This window comes from Myotis brandtii, unplaced genomic scaffold (assembly GCF_000412655.1).
Source record: "Myotis brandtii unplaced genomic scaffold, ASM41265v1 scaffold320, whole genome shotgun sequence".
NCBI classification, from domain to species: Eukaryota; Metazoa; Chordata; class Mammalia; order Chiroptera; family Vespertilionidae; genus Myotis; species Myotis brandtii.
Window position 1 is genome coordinate 2045742 of NW_005362270.1, and position 16948 is coordinate 2062689.

At 36.7% G+C, this 16948-nt stretch overlaps 1 protein-coding gene across 4 annotated transcripts in view; it reads right to left on the reverse strand.

The window, feature by feature from the left end:
- The window catches only part of ERP44 (endoplasmic reticulum protein 44), a 61117-nt gene that overhangs the window by 27300 nt on the left and 16869 nt on the right, over positions 1-16948 (reverse strand). For 2 of the 4 annotated variants that reach the window (XM_014543229.1, XM_005870655.2), the window contains exons 2-4: positions 6886-6958; positions 5225-5264; positions 683-798 (exon numbers count right to left, since the gene is read on the reverse strand). In XM_014543229.1, the coding sequence (XP_014398715.1) occupies positions 683-782 (100 nt within the window). In that variant the 5' untranslated portion in view covers positions 783-798; positions 5225-5264; positions 6886-6958. Of the gene's footprint in view, positions 1-682; positions 799-1886; positions 2018-5224; positions 5265-6885; positions 6959-16948 lie in introns of all 4 variants that reach the window. The other 2 variants (XM_005870654.2, XM_014543230.1) reach the window with 2 other exon arrangements.

Genomic DNA, 16948 nt, shown 5'->3' on the forward strand with positions numbered 1-16948 from the left:
TTCTCAAAATCTCTAAAGCAACAAGGCCTCCCTCCCTTCTGCCTCTTTTCTTAACCAATGACAAATTACAAGTTCAGTGATTTTTTATAACAACTTTCTATTTTGCAAATATTCAAACTTAAAGAGTTTGGTTCACTGCTCTATCAGAAAAGATGAAAAATACCCTCACCTAAATTTAACATTTTACAATATTTAGTTACCATACTTCTCTTTCTTGCTACACACACACACACACACACACACTCTCTCTCTCTTTTTATGGCGAGTGCTGAAACAAATTGAAGGATTTTTTTTTTTTAAGTAACTTGCCCAACTCCATATGACAGTAAGTAGGGGGCTTCTGATTCTACAACAAAAGATTCTACCTTAGTAAAGAGCTGGGCCACACAGTATAGAAACAAGAATAGAAACAATAATACCACAAACAAGTTAATTATCTATATGCTTGCCCTATTATATTTTGATGAAAAAACAAAATAAATTTTTTAAACCCTTCACGCAGACAAAATGGAAAGTAGTGTTATAAGAATAAAAAAAGTAACTATTAACATAGAGCAAGGTCACTAATACTTTTTTGATTTGTTCTCCACTTGAAGCAGAGTATTTTTGAAAAAGAAGTGTGTGTGTGTAGGAGAGGTGGGGATGAGACAGTTTCTTCCAGACTTCCTACTGAGGTACTTACAGTGCTGATCACAATCAACTCTGGCAAACACTACTTGATTTTCACTTGGATATTCTTCCTTAATCACATTGGAAGCTTCCTCAAAAATTGGATGCAACATCTGGCTGAAACGACACCTATGCACAGAGAAGGATACCAATTAAAACTGAAAAGTAGACTCAATAAAATTTTATTTCAGCTATTATCCATTGATATTTAGCATATATACAATAAATAGCTTTTCAGACAATCCTGAATTAGGGATGAATTAATTTAGGGATGAATCCTGATGTCATTCATTGGAGATGAAGACAACTTTTTATTCAAAGATTGTCCAAGTAACTAAAATATTTTGGTTTATCTTTTCACCTTAGGAAAATGGCCAATATTATGGAACACACAGCTAAAGCTCTCACATAAAGGCCATGAAACAAGCCTGAAATACACCCTCTAAGATATATCTACTGGCACCTGCAACTACTGAGATTTAGACATTTATAAAAGAAATTAGCTTCCTCTAAATAATGAACATACTTTTAGACTACTGTTCAAAATCTCTAGACCAATTCAGAACTAGTTCAATCTAATTTTAGAGGCAAGTTAGCATACTATATAAATAAGTTATATGAAAAGGACATATAGTATATAATGAACTGCGTCCCCTCAAAATTTATCCCTGGTTAAAATGGGCTTTTGTATCTGTAAACATGTTAAAAATACTAAGTCCAGGAGAAAAAAATCTTAAATTCCTAAACAAGGCTTCCTGTCTATTTTCCTTTGTCATTTCTGTTTGTTTTATTTTTACTTTTAAAATGAGGCACAAACCCCACAATCAATATTCTAGAAACCCAACACTCTAATTCTGACTTAATCAGGCTAACCATTTCACAAATATATGCTGTGGGTCATTAAAGGGACCCGATAAGAAAGACAAAAGAACCAGAATCAGCGTACAACCAGCTGGGTTAGAATGGTCATTCTCATATGAAAAGGTATTGAGAATTTGTTAATAAAAAAAACACACCTATAATTGTTACTCTTTGCTTCCAGAGCCCTTTCCAAAGAAATTTACTTAAATGAAGCCTATGAACTCTTTAATCCATATGTGATCAGGTCATACATATTAACTATAATTCAACAAAAATATTATAAAGCCTGTGAAAGGATGCAAACTTTATACTTCCTCCCTATTTCTTTTTGTATATATCTCTTCTAACCCACTCACCTGACTTCCTAAGGAGATGTCCTAGAATATATCAAGGAGACAAATCTGTATCTTCAATCTCTTGCTTTCAAGTGGCTCTTTCCTCTTTTAGCATTCTTAAATCTCTCCCATCTGGGATAGGTGGGTGGGGTCTGTGGACATCAGGGACCGTGTCTTATTTGACTACATATTCTAATAAGCATTTCAATAGATGTCTGTTAAATGAATAAATTGACAGAATGGAAGAACTAGAGAGACTAAGACTACAGGTTTGTGGGTTCCTACAGTTTGCTAAAAATAGGGTGCTGAAGGAAAGAGAAGACAAGGGGTAGAGATTGATTGTGTGTTTTTTTAATATGTTTTTATTGATTTTAGAGAGAAGAAGGGAGAGGGAGATAGAGATAAACATCGATTGGCTGCCTCCTACATGTCCCCCCACCAGGGATTGAGCCTACAACCTGGGCACATGCCCTGAATGGGAATTGAACCCGAGACCTTTTGGTGCACGGGAAGATGTCCAACCAACTGAGCCACACCGGCCAGGGCAATTAATAGTTTTTTGAAGAAGTCGGTTATGGCCTAGTAAAGAATCAGTAGACAGGCTCCTGGCTTAAGGGCAAGATAAACACATACATTAAGAACGCCTTTTTTCTGGATTGTCCAGTTTGCTACCTAGTAAGCATTTAAGCACAATTCTTATTTAAAGTAGGATCTGTTTTAATACTAAAAGGCAGAAGGGGAAGATGAAATACAAGTTCAGTTGCAATATTACTAAACTTTCATATACATGTAAAGTTACATTTATAAAAATAACATAACTAAAGTAATATATCTATTAAAAGGACCCTAAGAGTCATCTGAATCCAACCTAATGCTTGAATTAACCCTTTACAAATCAACCAAATGGGTAGAAGTCTTTTTGTGGGAACAATTTGGGGACACTTACTAGTATGATCCTAGTGAAGAAAAATAATAAGCTTTGGAGTCAGACATACCTGAGTTTACATCCCAGTTCCACCACTTACTAGCCATATGACCTTTCTGAGCCTCAATTTCCTCAATCTAAAATGGAAATTAAATACTTGCCTGCAGGGTAGTCCTGAGCATTAAAACCAATGTATGTAAAGAGCCTGGCCCATAACAGCATTATTAAGTACCTCCTAAGGTTTACTATCTTCTGAGGCATATCAGTATTTTTAGGCAGCTCTGTTATAGAATTCTTCCTTAAACTGTGTCACATGCATATCTTCCAGAGGGAACTCAGAACTAGCCTTTGAGGCTATACAGTATATGTCTATGTCCTACAGCCAATTACCTAACTTTTTTTCAGTTGAATGAAAAGAGTACTAATTCATGAATAGCTCGAGATATTTGGGGGGATAATATGTCTTGCCAAGTAACTGCAATTAGCCCACATTTCCAATTCAGTTTTTGCAACAAGGTCAGTGGCACATTCTAGATCTCTTCCTTACAACACATAAAATCTCTTAACCAAGAGAACTGCGTTCTTGCCCTAGCCGGTTTGGCTCACTGGATAGAGCGTCGGCCTGGGGACTGAACAGTCCCAGGTTCGATTCCGGTCAAAGGCATGTACCTTGGTTGCAGGCACATCCCTAATAGGGGGTGTGCAGGAGGCAGCTGATCGATGCTTCTCTCTCATCGATGTTTCTAACTCTCTATCCCTCTCCCTTTCTCTCTGTAAAAAATCAATAAAATATATTAAAAAAAAGAGAGAGAACTGCGTTCTAGTTTTAACTCTGTCACAATCTAGTCAGGTAAGCTTGGGAAAATGTTCCTCTGGATCTTAATTTTATTCTTAAGGGATTGGACTAAATAAGCTTCTACCTAATTTACCTTGAAAATGCTACCATTATTATACATTTTATCAATGGCATTTTCTCTGTATATCTTAAACATTTGTTCATTAAACACTTATCTAACATTCATTCAGTAAGTATTAATGATATATTTATCTGCCAAGTATTATGCAAACCGCTTGGGGATTAATGGTGAAAAAAGACATCATAACTTCTCACAAAGCTAACAATAGTAGGGAGCTACTAGCTACACTACAGCATACGAGAGTGTTATGGTTGGGTAAATACAGGGTGTTGTGGAAAGATATAAAAAGGGTCCCTAAACTGACCTGAGAGGAGGAAGAGTGACCTAAACAAAGTGACATCTAATCTAAGGCATGAAAGATGATTAAAATTAAAGTAGGTAAATAAGTAGATAAGAGAAGAGTGAGCCATTCAGGCAGAGAAAACACCATGACTAAAAGTGATGAAGACTATAGAATATTACAGAAACGGGAAGACCTTAAGTATAATTAGAACAGAATAGAGAGGTGGGGAAAGCAAGAGATAATAGCTATAGAGGTAGGAAGGAACCAGGTTATCAAGTAAGAAACTTACGTCTACTTAAAGAAAATCATTTAGGGTTTTAAGATGGGGTAAACTGATCCAATTCAGGAAAAGCCACTCTGGCTTCCTTTGTAGAAAACAGAATAGACACACAGAAGACTAGAGGCAAAGAAAATAAATTAGGAGGCTGTCCCAGGAATCGAGCTAAATTGCAGGGCTATGGCCTGAAATAGGGTAGTGCTAACTAGTAGGTGGTTAACCTAAGAGGGCCAAATAAGGTATAGACTGTTTAGGAATAAGGATTATGCATGTAAGTGTTTCAAACTTCTCTCTAGCTGAAACTCCGTCCTGTCCCATCTACTACCTATTATGCTCTTCCTCTTGATGCTGGGAATACTGAGTAAGACTATCTCTGCCCTCAAAATTTGTTTGCTAGGACACAAAGATAAGACAGAACAATGTAGTAAGAAAGAGAAAGTGGTACACACAGTACTATAGGAACATAGCAGAGAGAATCTGATTCAGACAGGGAGGGAGGCTTCCTAGAAGTAGTAATAGATGGTATATATTTTAAATGTCAATATTATTTTTCCTTCTAAACTTGCCACACCGACATCCTCACTTCCAAACACTGCCCTACTTCCTCAATCAGGAAAAATACAGAATTGCAATGTGTACTCAAATTTGTGTGGGGGAGGGGAGGGAGAGGGGAAAAGGGGAAGAGAGGGAGGGAGAAAGAGCGAAAGAGAAAGAGAGAGATTTGAGTCTTTATGTTACCTATTTTTATTTTAAGATGTAGGATAATGAAATCAGGTATATATCTCTCTTAAAACACAAATGCTCACCAAATTAAGCTACTTCATTTATGAATGAACCTTAATTGATTTTGTATACAGAATATTATCTCACAAAAAAGAAAGGCTTTCCCACTAACCCCTTTCTAACAAAGAAAAATTCACCTTTACCAAGTTTAACCACAGAAATAAGATTACTTACCAGTCAGCATAAAAATTTACTAAAGCAACATCAGCATTTCCTGAAATTGAAAAACAAAACCAAACAACCTAAGTTATTTGTGTCTGCATAATTTTAATATAATTAAAGATGTGGTTTTCATCATGGTCTGTTTCCACTGTAAGGGTCCACTAAAAAGACACAATGACAATTAAGTTACCTCTTGCTCAGAAACCCATATATATAGTCATGGACAATTGATATTATTTGTAGGAGTCCCTGTTCCTTCTCTCTATATATCCTGCATCTTTAAACCTTCATGGAATGAATATAAAACAAAAGGGAATCAGACCCAGATCAGGCAAGTAAGCTAATAAATAGCCTACTCTCATAAAAAGTGAAGTAGAATGATCTGGATTTTAATAATCCACTTCTGACCTTAAGAATAACTGAGAATTAGTTCTGTAAGTAAAATCCTATTTCATAGAACAGACCTGAATAACCAAGATCTGATGCCCTACCTAGTTGCAACAAGTAACCTGCTGCTAATAAATGTACTGTTTCCTCTCCACACAAGTTATTCTCTGTTGCAAAAATAACTTAGTATCACTTGCATATCCAGATATGAAGACATCAGAAAGATATATTTGTTCCTTTCTCCTAAACCTAATACAGACAAACAGAAACTCCTCAAGTACTCACAAAAATAAAACATGAAGATATTCTAGAATTTGGAAGAATAAAGAAGTGAGAATGTGAGAGTTTCAATTCCCTTCTTCCTCTTTTACCTTTTCCTTATTCTCTAAAGCAGTGGTTTACAAGCTGTGGTCCCCTGACCAAGAAGCACCAGCATCACACAGGAACTTAGAGAAATGCAAATTCTCAGGTGGAGTCAAGCAGTTTCTATCAGAAACCGAGGGTCAGGCCTACAGTACAGATAGTAATAAGTCCTCCAGGGGATTCTGATATATGCTAAAGTGTATAGAACCAGTGCTCTAAAGAGATCCCATAAAGTGGGGGTAGACTTTTAGCATTTAAAACCAGTTCCAAGAACTTAAAATAATGATGATGCTCAATGAATATACCCCTTTACCTCTATTGTTTTTGGTTTTGTTCTTTTTAAAGCAGTGGGTTGAAAGGAGTGCCTAAAAGAACCATTTGTACACACTGTAGATTTTCTAATCTCCTAAGCTGTGATCTCCACCTTTCCTCTACTACCTTTAAGAACAAGAATGTTTTCCCCAACATTAACTAAACACTGTCAGGGAGCAAAGCATTCAGTAAAACACTTATTAAACTTACTTGGATCAATGACAATAAAAGAAATCAGAGTAGGTGACTTAGTTAAAAGTTTAAAAAGACAAAAATTTTAGCTGTGTCCTAAAGTCATTAACATTTAGTACTGCACAGTGAAAACTATTGGCCTCTAAGTAGGCTTTTAGAAAATACTTTAAGAATTGTTAGGAGTGGTATTTATGACAAGGCAAAGAAATAAAACAGGACTACAAGTTTACTTTACTTGTAACACACTTCAAGAAATTTTATTAAAAACTGAAACCAACAGTGCTTTAATTCAGTAAACCATAGAATTAATCAGAATGCCAGCTCTTCAATTGTTCCAGATAGATTATACACAAAAACAAAATAGAATCTCAATGAACTCTTTATAGAGCAGAAAATATACTTAATATCAAGGTACTTACTTAAAATGTCATCTATATTCTCTGTATCAAGACTTGTTATTTCAGTTGTTACAGGAGTAAAAACCCAAGTTATCTGGAAATTTCAAAAAAGTGAAATTAATAAATGTTTCCACAAGAGGCAAAAAGATCTAAAGAGAAAATTTATGAATAAAGTCGGGTCCATTTGTGAGTTACAAAATTGGTTTTAAGCATTATTGTCTACTTTAACCCTTCACTAGATCAATGAAATTGGAGAAGTACAACTTCTAAAGCCTGGAAACTGGTCAAATAAGACTTCCTATGCTTTCAAATACATAAAAGAGGTTAATTCTAAAAAATTAAGTAAATTAAGAATTATTCATTCTTTTAAACACTTTCAACAACTTTATCTCTGTAGCAACACAAAGAAAAACATTGCCAGATGATTTTCAGTTTTGAAAGAATATAAAACCAAAGCTAAGTTTGCTGATTCTATCCTACCATGTTTCTAAGACAAAACAAAATAATGAAAAGAATTAAAAAAGATTTCAAATTGTGACCCAAAAGCCCTTCTTGCCTCATCTTCATTACTGGTGGTAACAATACGTTAAGTGGTAGACTATTAAAAGGAGAATAAGAATGTTCTACTTCCACTTTAACATGTCTGAAACAAAGTTCAAATTTATCAAAGAAAATCACAGCTCGCTATCCACAAAACAAAGAAAAAATACAATGTTAAACTAAACTAGTAACTGTTCACTTATTTAAAAAATATATTGTGTATTTTTATCTTTATGTGCCATCTTTTTTTTTTTAAATATATTTTTACTGATTTCAGAGAGGAAGGGAAAGGGAGAGAGAAACAGAAACATCAATGATGAGCTGCCTCCTGCACAATCCCTATTGGGGGTTGAGCCTGCAACCCAGGCATATACCCCTGACTGGAATCAAACTCACGACCCTTCAGTCCACAGGCCGACGCTCTATCCACTGAGCCAAGCTGGCCAGGGCTATGTGCCATCTTTAATACATTATGTGTTCTGAGGCCTGGACAGTTTATTTGTTCAAACCAGAGTTTGTGTATGGAAATTCATTCACTGAATCATTGCTCTTTACTGAATGACAATTAATGTCAAGCCTTAAGGTACTAAACACTACTCCTTTGCCCATCCATTTCATGGACACTTCAGTACTCACAACAGTTACAACTCAGAAATTTTATAATTCACCTACAGTTCAATTTCTAAATGGTATCACGAAGACATGCTGATGCTGGTATGTAAACAAGCCCAGCTAATTATTTGAAATATTTCTATAAATTTATTGTTTTCTTTATTTTTTAAAAAATTCTCACTCGAGTATATTTTTTCCATCGATTTTTTTAGAGAGAGTGTGGGGGGCGGGGGCGGAAGGTGATGGAGGGGGAGAGAGAGGAAGAAACAACAATGTGATAGAGACACATCAATTAGTTGCCTCCCACATGCCCCAACTAGGCTGGGAATCAAAACTTTGACCCCGGTATGTGCCCTTGACTGGGAATGGAACCCACGACCCTTTCGTGCACAGGCCTACCCTCTAACCTCTGAACCACATCAGCCAAAGCTAAATTTATTATTTTCTTAGAAAAAGCCTAGGAATAACACTAGTCTTATTTTCAAATTACCACAATAGTGTAACCAATAGCTAACTAGTATTTCTTTTAGCAACCAATAAATTATACTATCCTAAAAGTAAGCTAATTTAACATCCCTGAATATTTGACCCATATAACTAAATGCATTATTTTCAACACCTCAAAACTGTAAAGTCTCATGAGACTTCCCTCACAAGTCATTACTTACCATCCATACCTCAATTAACAGGTCCTTCCCTTCATCAGTGTACGACCTGCTCTATAGGTTCCCAGTGTAACCTTTAAAAAATAATCTGAGGCCTATTAAAATTTTTAAGACTTTATTTGAGCAAATATCAATTCAAATCAGGTAGCATCTAATCTGGCAAGTAAAAGAGAACTCTGAGGACCTGTACAAAAGGAAGACTTTTATAGGCAGAGGGGGTAGGAACAAGGAAGTTATACCAGGCAAAAAAATGAGTTGGTTATTGCTAAGTTACTTTCCTTTGCAGCGGTTCTCAACCTGTGGGTCGCAAACAATGAAAATACATCCTGCATATCAGATATTTACATTATAATTCATAACAGTAGCAAAATTACAGTTATGAAGTAGCAATGAAAATAATTTTATGGTTGGGGTTCACCACAACATGAGGAACTGTATTAAAAGGTCGCGACATTAGGAAGGTTGAGAACCACTGCTTAAGGGATGACAGAGGTCTATCAGGCAGATTACCTAACTAGTGCTGATCAGGCAATTAATTCCTTATTGACTGGTTTAAGATTCCATTTCTGAGAGCTGAAACATAATTCTGTCTGGTGATGTGGGACCTGGCATAAGTGACTTCATTTTGGAGCCTATTGACCAATTATATTGGTCAGCAAGATTGTGTATTAAAAATAATTCAAGAAGATGATGCAAAAATATCATAAAGCAACAAAATTGGTCATTACCAAAGTCAAGTTATTAGATAACTCAACAGTCTTTATTATGGAGTGTCTGCAGGTACTAAAGGCACAAATGCATCAGGCAAGGTATAGGCATGCTCTCCCTCAAGGAGCTCTCAAAGTAGTAGTGGTGTAATGAAGAAAGAAAAATGTGGAAAAGATACAATAATAATCTTAGTTGTACAATCCAAAGAAGCTCATTTGTTAATAGTTATTGCCAGTTAAAATATATGTTTACAGAGAACTATATTCTAAATTTACTTGATTTTACATGCTAGGCAACAACAAAAATGAGGCAATGAAGGATCAATTTGGCTATACTAAATGCATAACAATTACTTAAGAAACATAGTGCTAATAAACATGCAACTAATAAGACTATGCAGCTAACTGTGGTTAAGAGGGCCCAAAGCAAGAAAACTGTCTCTGACCCAATAACCTCTCCTCAGACACCTTGGGGTGTAAAGGAGGCATTTATCATTAACATTTCTATTAATATGCAGTATTAAGGGGAAGACAAGTTGTTTATTTGAATTGTTAGCAAGCGCCACTAGTCTGACAAATTGCTTCTTTTCATGTCAGCCCTGGGCAGGAACAAGATTCTCCTGGGGAAACATCTTTATGTGTCAAATGCTATAGCAAAATAAAGACAAGTCGCTCTAAACCAGGAAGGATGAAGGTAATCATTAATTTAATTTTTAAATTTAGACTTGTAAGATTTTAAATTTATTTTTTAAAAAGGAACAATGAACCCTATACAGAAATTTTGAATAGAAGATCTTAGTAGTCATGGAGAATATGGTTTATTGATGGAATATTTAAATGACATATGTAAATATGTAAACATAAACATGAACTATTTTATAAATCAGTCATTCTCTTCAGTTCATTAGTTCATTTTCTTGCCAAAAAAACACACACAAAAAACACAAAACAAACAAACCCTGAGAGGCATCTCCAATCATCTTTTATAATCCGTTAGGTAATTCCTTCCACGTACATTTATTGGACCAAATACTAAACATTCCAGTCTGAGATGTGTCTAGTGGTATGATCTTATAGAAAAGGCACATCAGTGAAATGGTAAATATTGCACCACATTCATTTTAAAAATTAAAGCGACAGACTAGCTTTAAATAGGAGCTTCTGTAGCAAGTAAGTAATATTTTCTTCCATTACATGGATTTTAAACATTGAGCTATCTTTGGGAACTAAGAAACTTCCCTTTCCTTAAATTTCTCTGTACCTTCCATGACCCCCCCTAGTGATGCCAATACACTGTGGTATTTCCATAGCACATTTGAAGCCACCTAGCAGCCAGCTGCTTTTCCCAAAACACACCCAGAAGTTTTCTGCTTCCATCTCTCTTTGTACCTGGTTCCCTCTACCTGGAATGTCCTCTTCTCCACTAATGCATCATAATTAACTCAGTCATAGATTCCCTCTTCCCTGAAGCTTTGTGGGCTTTCCCCGGTAGAAAATGCATTTTCTTTCTCAAAAGCCTAAAACAGAAACAGAAAAAGGGGAATGTAGGGCAGGGAAACAGTGGGCTTTCCCTGGTAGAAAATGCATTTTCTTTCTCAAAAGCCTAATCTACTCCACAGAAACAGAAAAAGGGGAATGTAGGGCAGGGAAACAGAAGTTACTGTGAAATTAAAATTCTCTCTAGATTAGTCATCAAGTTAAAATAAGATACAATGAAAATTTGATTACATGATAAAAGTATTTTAGAAATAAATTTTGGAAAGATTTTTTTATTAAGCACTCTCTCTCAATGTTAGGCCAGACTCTGTTAAGTATTAACACCACCAGCACATAAAAAATGCTCTGGCACTCTCTGCTAAGCCCAGTGTTATTTCCTTTCAAAAAAATATTAACTGAATAACTCATTAACCCAACTGGACCTTCTTCAGAGTATGCACTAACATCAATAACACATATTGGCAGTGGATTACTAAAGCTTCTCTGTTCATAATTTTATAAATAAATGTTTCTAGTACATTAAGATCAAGTCTTACCATTCAAATATACCCTTAATGGGAACTACTATGACACTCCCTTCAATCCAACCTGCCCATAGAGGCCAGACTAATCTTTTTGAATGCTGATTTGCATGTATTAATTCCTCTGCCCAAGAAAAACCTCCAAAGGTTTTTCACTGTCTACATATAAAAGCCTAACTCCTTAGCCTGGCATTAGAACCATTCACAAAGTGGCTTTCCTGAATCACAACCTACTGCTCCCCATTCATAATCTATACTCCAACCAACATAAACTATAGTTAGAGTAACCAATCTAATTGGCCATATTCTCTAGCTTGAGACAAATCCTGTTTATGCCTGTTGCCTTGGAATATTATAGCACTACCCCGTTTCAAAAGGGGTTTAAGCAATAAATTATATGGCCACCCTATTTGCAGCAGTCCCCTGGCAATTGAGAGGAATTATAACAAGCTCTTCACAAATCCTAAATTCTTAATAAACATATAATGTCCTCCCACATAACATACAGTAAAATGACAAATGGAATGAGAGTAAAGAGAATAAATAGGAACTAAAATATAATGCTAAACCAATCACTAGCCTCACTCATTGACTTGAAACAATAGGCTCTTAGCCAGGGTATCAAAAGAGTTATAGAAAAATTACTACATGACCCTTCAAGCGTAACTCACAAATGGTCCAAATCCGGTAGTTACAAATCCAAGCATGTAAGACACCTACAGAACCTGCAATTCCTAAAATGTGTTTTCTTACTCTTAGCTCCATACTTGGCCTGTGCAGTTTCCTCTGCTTGAAACAGTGAGGGAAGCCTATCTAATTTTCAAGACCCGATTAAAAAGCTATCTTTTCTAAGGCTTTGCTGATGGTCTCAGACAATAGTGATTCATTTTTCTCTTCCCTGAAACCTTAGAGCACTTTCTGTAGGGTGTTAATATTACTTTTCACACCAGTTATGTGTGCTACCTTACCTCCTGTAGGTAACTCTGAGTACCCTGAAAGTGCAGACTGTACCTTATTCAATTGTGTATGCCACAGATCACTTCCATTATACAAGCACTAAAATTGTGCTAAGTGAATGAGTGGAAAGATTCTGTCAATACACTAAGAATTTAGAGGGATTGTTAGAGTTGAGAAAAGAGGGAAAGATGTTTAGAAATAGATTTTGTCAATACACTAAGAATTTGTTAGAGTTGAGAAAAGAGGGAAAGATGTTTAGAAATGGAAATAGCCAATAAACATTTTTAATGTGAAGACAATCAGGTTATCAAATAGGAATGAAGTCTATATTAAAATGTGTTTTTAATAATGTAGTGGCAAAAAGCACAACGCTAGGTGATGATTCATACTCAGGTTTAGAAGGGATCTCAGAAGTGATCTTCCTACTGCAGAAACACCTCTACCTCACTATTAAGAGCTGTCATGAACCCCTCATAATAGTTCTCTGGCATGATTTCCAGATACTTCAGCACATAGAACACCCACATTGAAGAACAGCTATGTTACAATAGTGGATCAAACTCCATTACTTTTTGTATTGTCCTATTTTAAGGTTGTTAATTCAGTCATGAAAATAAATGACCTGAGACTTTCAGGATCAGAAGCTAATCAGGTATCAGGCAGAAGAGGTTTTTAAAAATTATTTCTGTTAGCAAGATTTATAGTCACAAAAGGTGTTGCTTTAAGTGTTTTATTAGAAAATCATTGTTAAATCAGTTTAGAAAACAAGGAAGTATTTCCAGTGAGTGAGTTTGTTTTAAAGCTCAAGACCTTAAAATCTTGCTATTCAAATAGTGGTCCTAAACCAGCAGCTTTGGCATCACCTGAGAGCTTGTGAATAATGCAGAGTATCAGGCCCCACCTCAGACCTACTAAATCAGAATCTCTATTTTGATAAGATCCCCAAGAGATTCCTATGCACATTAAAGTTTAAGAAGCACTGCTTTAGAGAACGTTTTTTTTAACTCTACAAACAAGATGTAGGAAATTCATTTTAAATGTTATACAATTTTTTGGTCCTCAAATATGAACACAAGAACGAGTAAGACTCATTTGTGAGAATTATGTATTGACATGCAAATTAGATTTTTAGAAAAATGTGGAATCTGTAACCTTATTGGAAATTCACACAGATGTTAATTTTTAAAAGTATTCTTGCCTTTTCCTTAGATATTTCTGCATCAAAATTATTGGCATAAAATAGAAGCTTCAATAGAGAATGTTTCCTTCCCCATGGCATTACTGTTCTCAATTGGCATTACATCTGCTGGGCATTTTGCAGTAACAGCTTAGTGTACTTTTGCGACATCTTTCATTTGCCTGTTTTATGTTGGGAGCTTCTCAAAGCCCTTTACAAACGATGTCTCTCCTGTAGCAAGAAATAAGTAATGTACCAGGCACCAGCTCCCTTCCATTTCTAATCCAGATTGACAAAGCAGCCTCCCACCTGACTCCCACCATGAGACCCAGGCTGCTTCTCCTCCCGGGGACCACTTCTCTCACCCTCTGTTTTGTATTAAGCTGGTAGGCAGCAGAAGCCTAGAGGTTTGCAGTTGGCTGCAAGGAGCTAAAAGATATGAAAGGTCCCAGGAGAAAAGCTGAGGCTGACAGACACTGTAAGAGCCTTGAAGCTGGGTATCAATCAAGGCACATCTCACTGTTAGTATTCCCAGAAGCATTATAATGAACTAGAAGTTCAAAGAGAGGGGAAAAATAGGACTAAGTATAGAATAACACTGGGAAGCTACTTTAACCCTTAAATTGCCCAGTTATAAGAACCAACATTCCAATAATATCAGTGCAACCCATTTGGACAAGTCAGAACCAATCTGCTTTTATAAAGAAACATTAAAACAATTACAACATTCTTCATTAAATAATTTAAAATATGGTGGGCAAAGACTTGTTTGGAAAAACAAATTCTATGCCAAAAAAAAAAATTCAAATATAAATAATACAATCCCTCAACTCAAATTCTGCCAGTAAAAACAACCATAGAAAATTTTTTAAAATTGTTGCAATTCATACTTTCCCCAGTATATTAATTATATGATCATGCACGGGTTTCCATTAAAAACTAAAGTCATCTATGTTTTGTTCTTCACTGTATTCTAAAAATGGGATGAACTAATTTACCTGGAATAGACAATGTACTTCTCTGACCTTCAGAGAATGCTCTTGTTATAAAAAGCTTTTCAGAACCAGGAATGAACTTCAATATGTGGAAAGGATTTTTGTCTTATTCTCACTACATACTGTTCCTCTAAAACCCAAACTTCTAGCAATGGCAGTAATAGCAAAGCATGGGAACTGGGAGAAAATTCAAAATGATAATTGTTTACTTCTTCTTCCATATACACTCTGGAAGCCCAGGAGTGGTGTGGGGGTATAGGTGTGCGTAATATTATTCCTTTCAACACTGTCTCCCAAATAGAACCTTGCACTAGATCTTATAAGTAAGAGTCCAGAGCAAATACTTGCAAACAGATGCCAAGAGAACAAAAATGTTCTCTTTGTGCTACACTGTAATTCTTGCCCAGGATGCCTGATGAAAGAAAGTTTCCTTAAGAGCCTACACACATGTTGGTACATAATTTTTGTTACTCATTTGTTCCACAAATATTTCACTGAGTCATCTCTTATGTGCTAGGCACTGTACTAAGGCACTGGAGATGGGGTATGGTTTCTCAAATATAGATGTTTAAAGTATATCTATCAAGATCATCCAACTTAATTTCACTTTTAATGTGGAGAAAAGGGAACCCTAGTATATTGCTGGTGGGAATGCAGACTGCTGCAGCCATTATGGAAAACAGATAGGAGTTTCCTCAAAAATTAAAAATGGAACTGCCATTTGACCCAGTGATCTCACTTCTAGGAATATATACTAAGAAACCCAAAAAACACCAATCAGAAAGAATATATGCACCCCTGTGTTCACAGCAGCACAATTTACAATAGCCCAAGTGCCCATCAGTAGGTGAGTGGATAAAAAAGCGATGGCATATTTACATCATGGAGTACTATGCAGCTGTGAAAAAGAAGGATCTTTTACCCTTTGAGACAGCATGGAGGGACCTGGAGAGTATTACGCTAAGTGAAATAAGCCAGTCAGAGAAAGATAATGATCACATGATCTCACTCATATGTGGAATCTAATGAACAAAATAAACTGATGAACAAAACAGATCTAGAAACACAGAAGCATGGAACAGACTGTCGAATCTTAGAGGGAAGGTTGGGGTGGGGAGCAGATGAGGAGAGATTAAGGAGGAACTTATATGTATGTATAGCCCATGGACACAGACAATAGTGTGGTAAAGGCCTGGAGGAGTGGGGGTGGGGTGGAGGGAGTGTCAATGGGGAAAAAAGAGGGGGACATCTGCAATACTTTCAACAATAAAGATACAATTTAAAAATGTTTTCATTTCTATATTAAAAGAGAGTGAGAAACGATTCTCTCTCTTAAGTATTTTAAGAGCCATCCACATTCCCAGCAAAGACATTATCTGAACACCGAGAATTACACAGTATGTCATGCTCTCTTTTGCCTGGGCTTTCAAGAAGCTTTGAGTTCATCTTAGCACAGAACTGCACTGACATTGTTATTAAACAATCTTAACCACTAAAAGTGAGGCAACCAGATATTAATGCTTCTTTATATGATGCAACAGGAAACACAAAGCACCACTTGTAAAGTATTCTTAACCCCAAAAATCCAAACCTCACATCAATCTAACCAAACCCAAGAGCTAGTATAAAGATAGATAGATAGATATAAAGGAACATGTAAAATGACATCATTGAGGATGCGAGTAGCCATGTCAAAATATAGAAAATTTTATAGGAAAAATGACAACCTCTCTCTGTTTGGACTCTGCCAGAAGTGAATCTTGAGACAAGCAGTTTCCTTGGGAGAAAAAGGAAGTACCCATAAAAGAAATGGGAAGTACGACGGGGAAGAAAGCCAATATACAATACAATATAGTGAACTAAATGTTTCCAGTTAACTTCTGAAAAAATTTTTCAAGGTTTATAACAAATAGACTGTAATACCTCCCAAATTATATTTAAACTAGAGGCCCGGTGCACAAAAATTTGTGCACTCGGGGGGGAAGGGGGAGTCCCTCAGCCCGGCCTGTGCCCTCTCGCAGTCTGGGACCCCTCGGCAGATAACGACCTGCTGGCTTAGGCCTGCTCCTGGGTGGCAGAGGGCAGGCCCAATCCCTAGGTGCAGCCCCTGGTCAGGCTCAGAGCAGGGCTGATTGGGGAGTTGGGGCGCCGCCCCCTGTCATGCACAGAGCAGGGCGGATCGGGAGGTTGCGATGCCACCCTCAGTCACGCTCAGGGTAGGGCCGATTGGGGGGTTGGGGCACCGCCCCCTGTCACACTCAAGGCAGGGTCGATGGGGAGGTTGCGGCGCCACCCCTTGTCACGCACAGAGCAGGGCTGATCAGGGGGTTGGGGCGCTGCCCCCTGTCACTCACAGAGCAGGGCCCATCAGGGCGGTTGGGGCTCCGTACCCTGTCACGCACAGAGCAGGGCC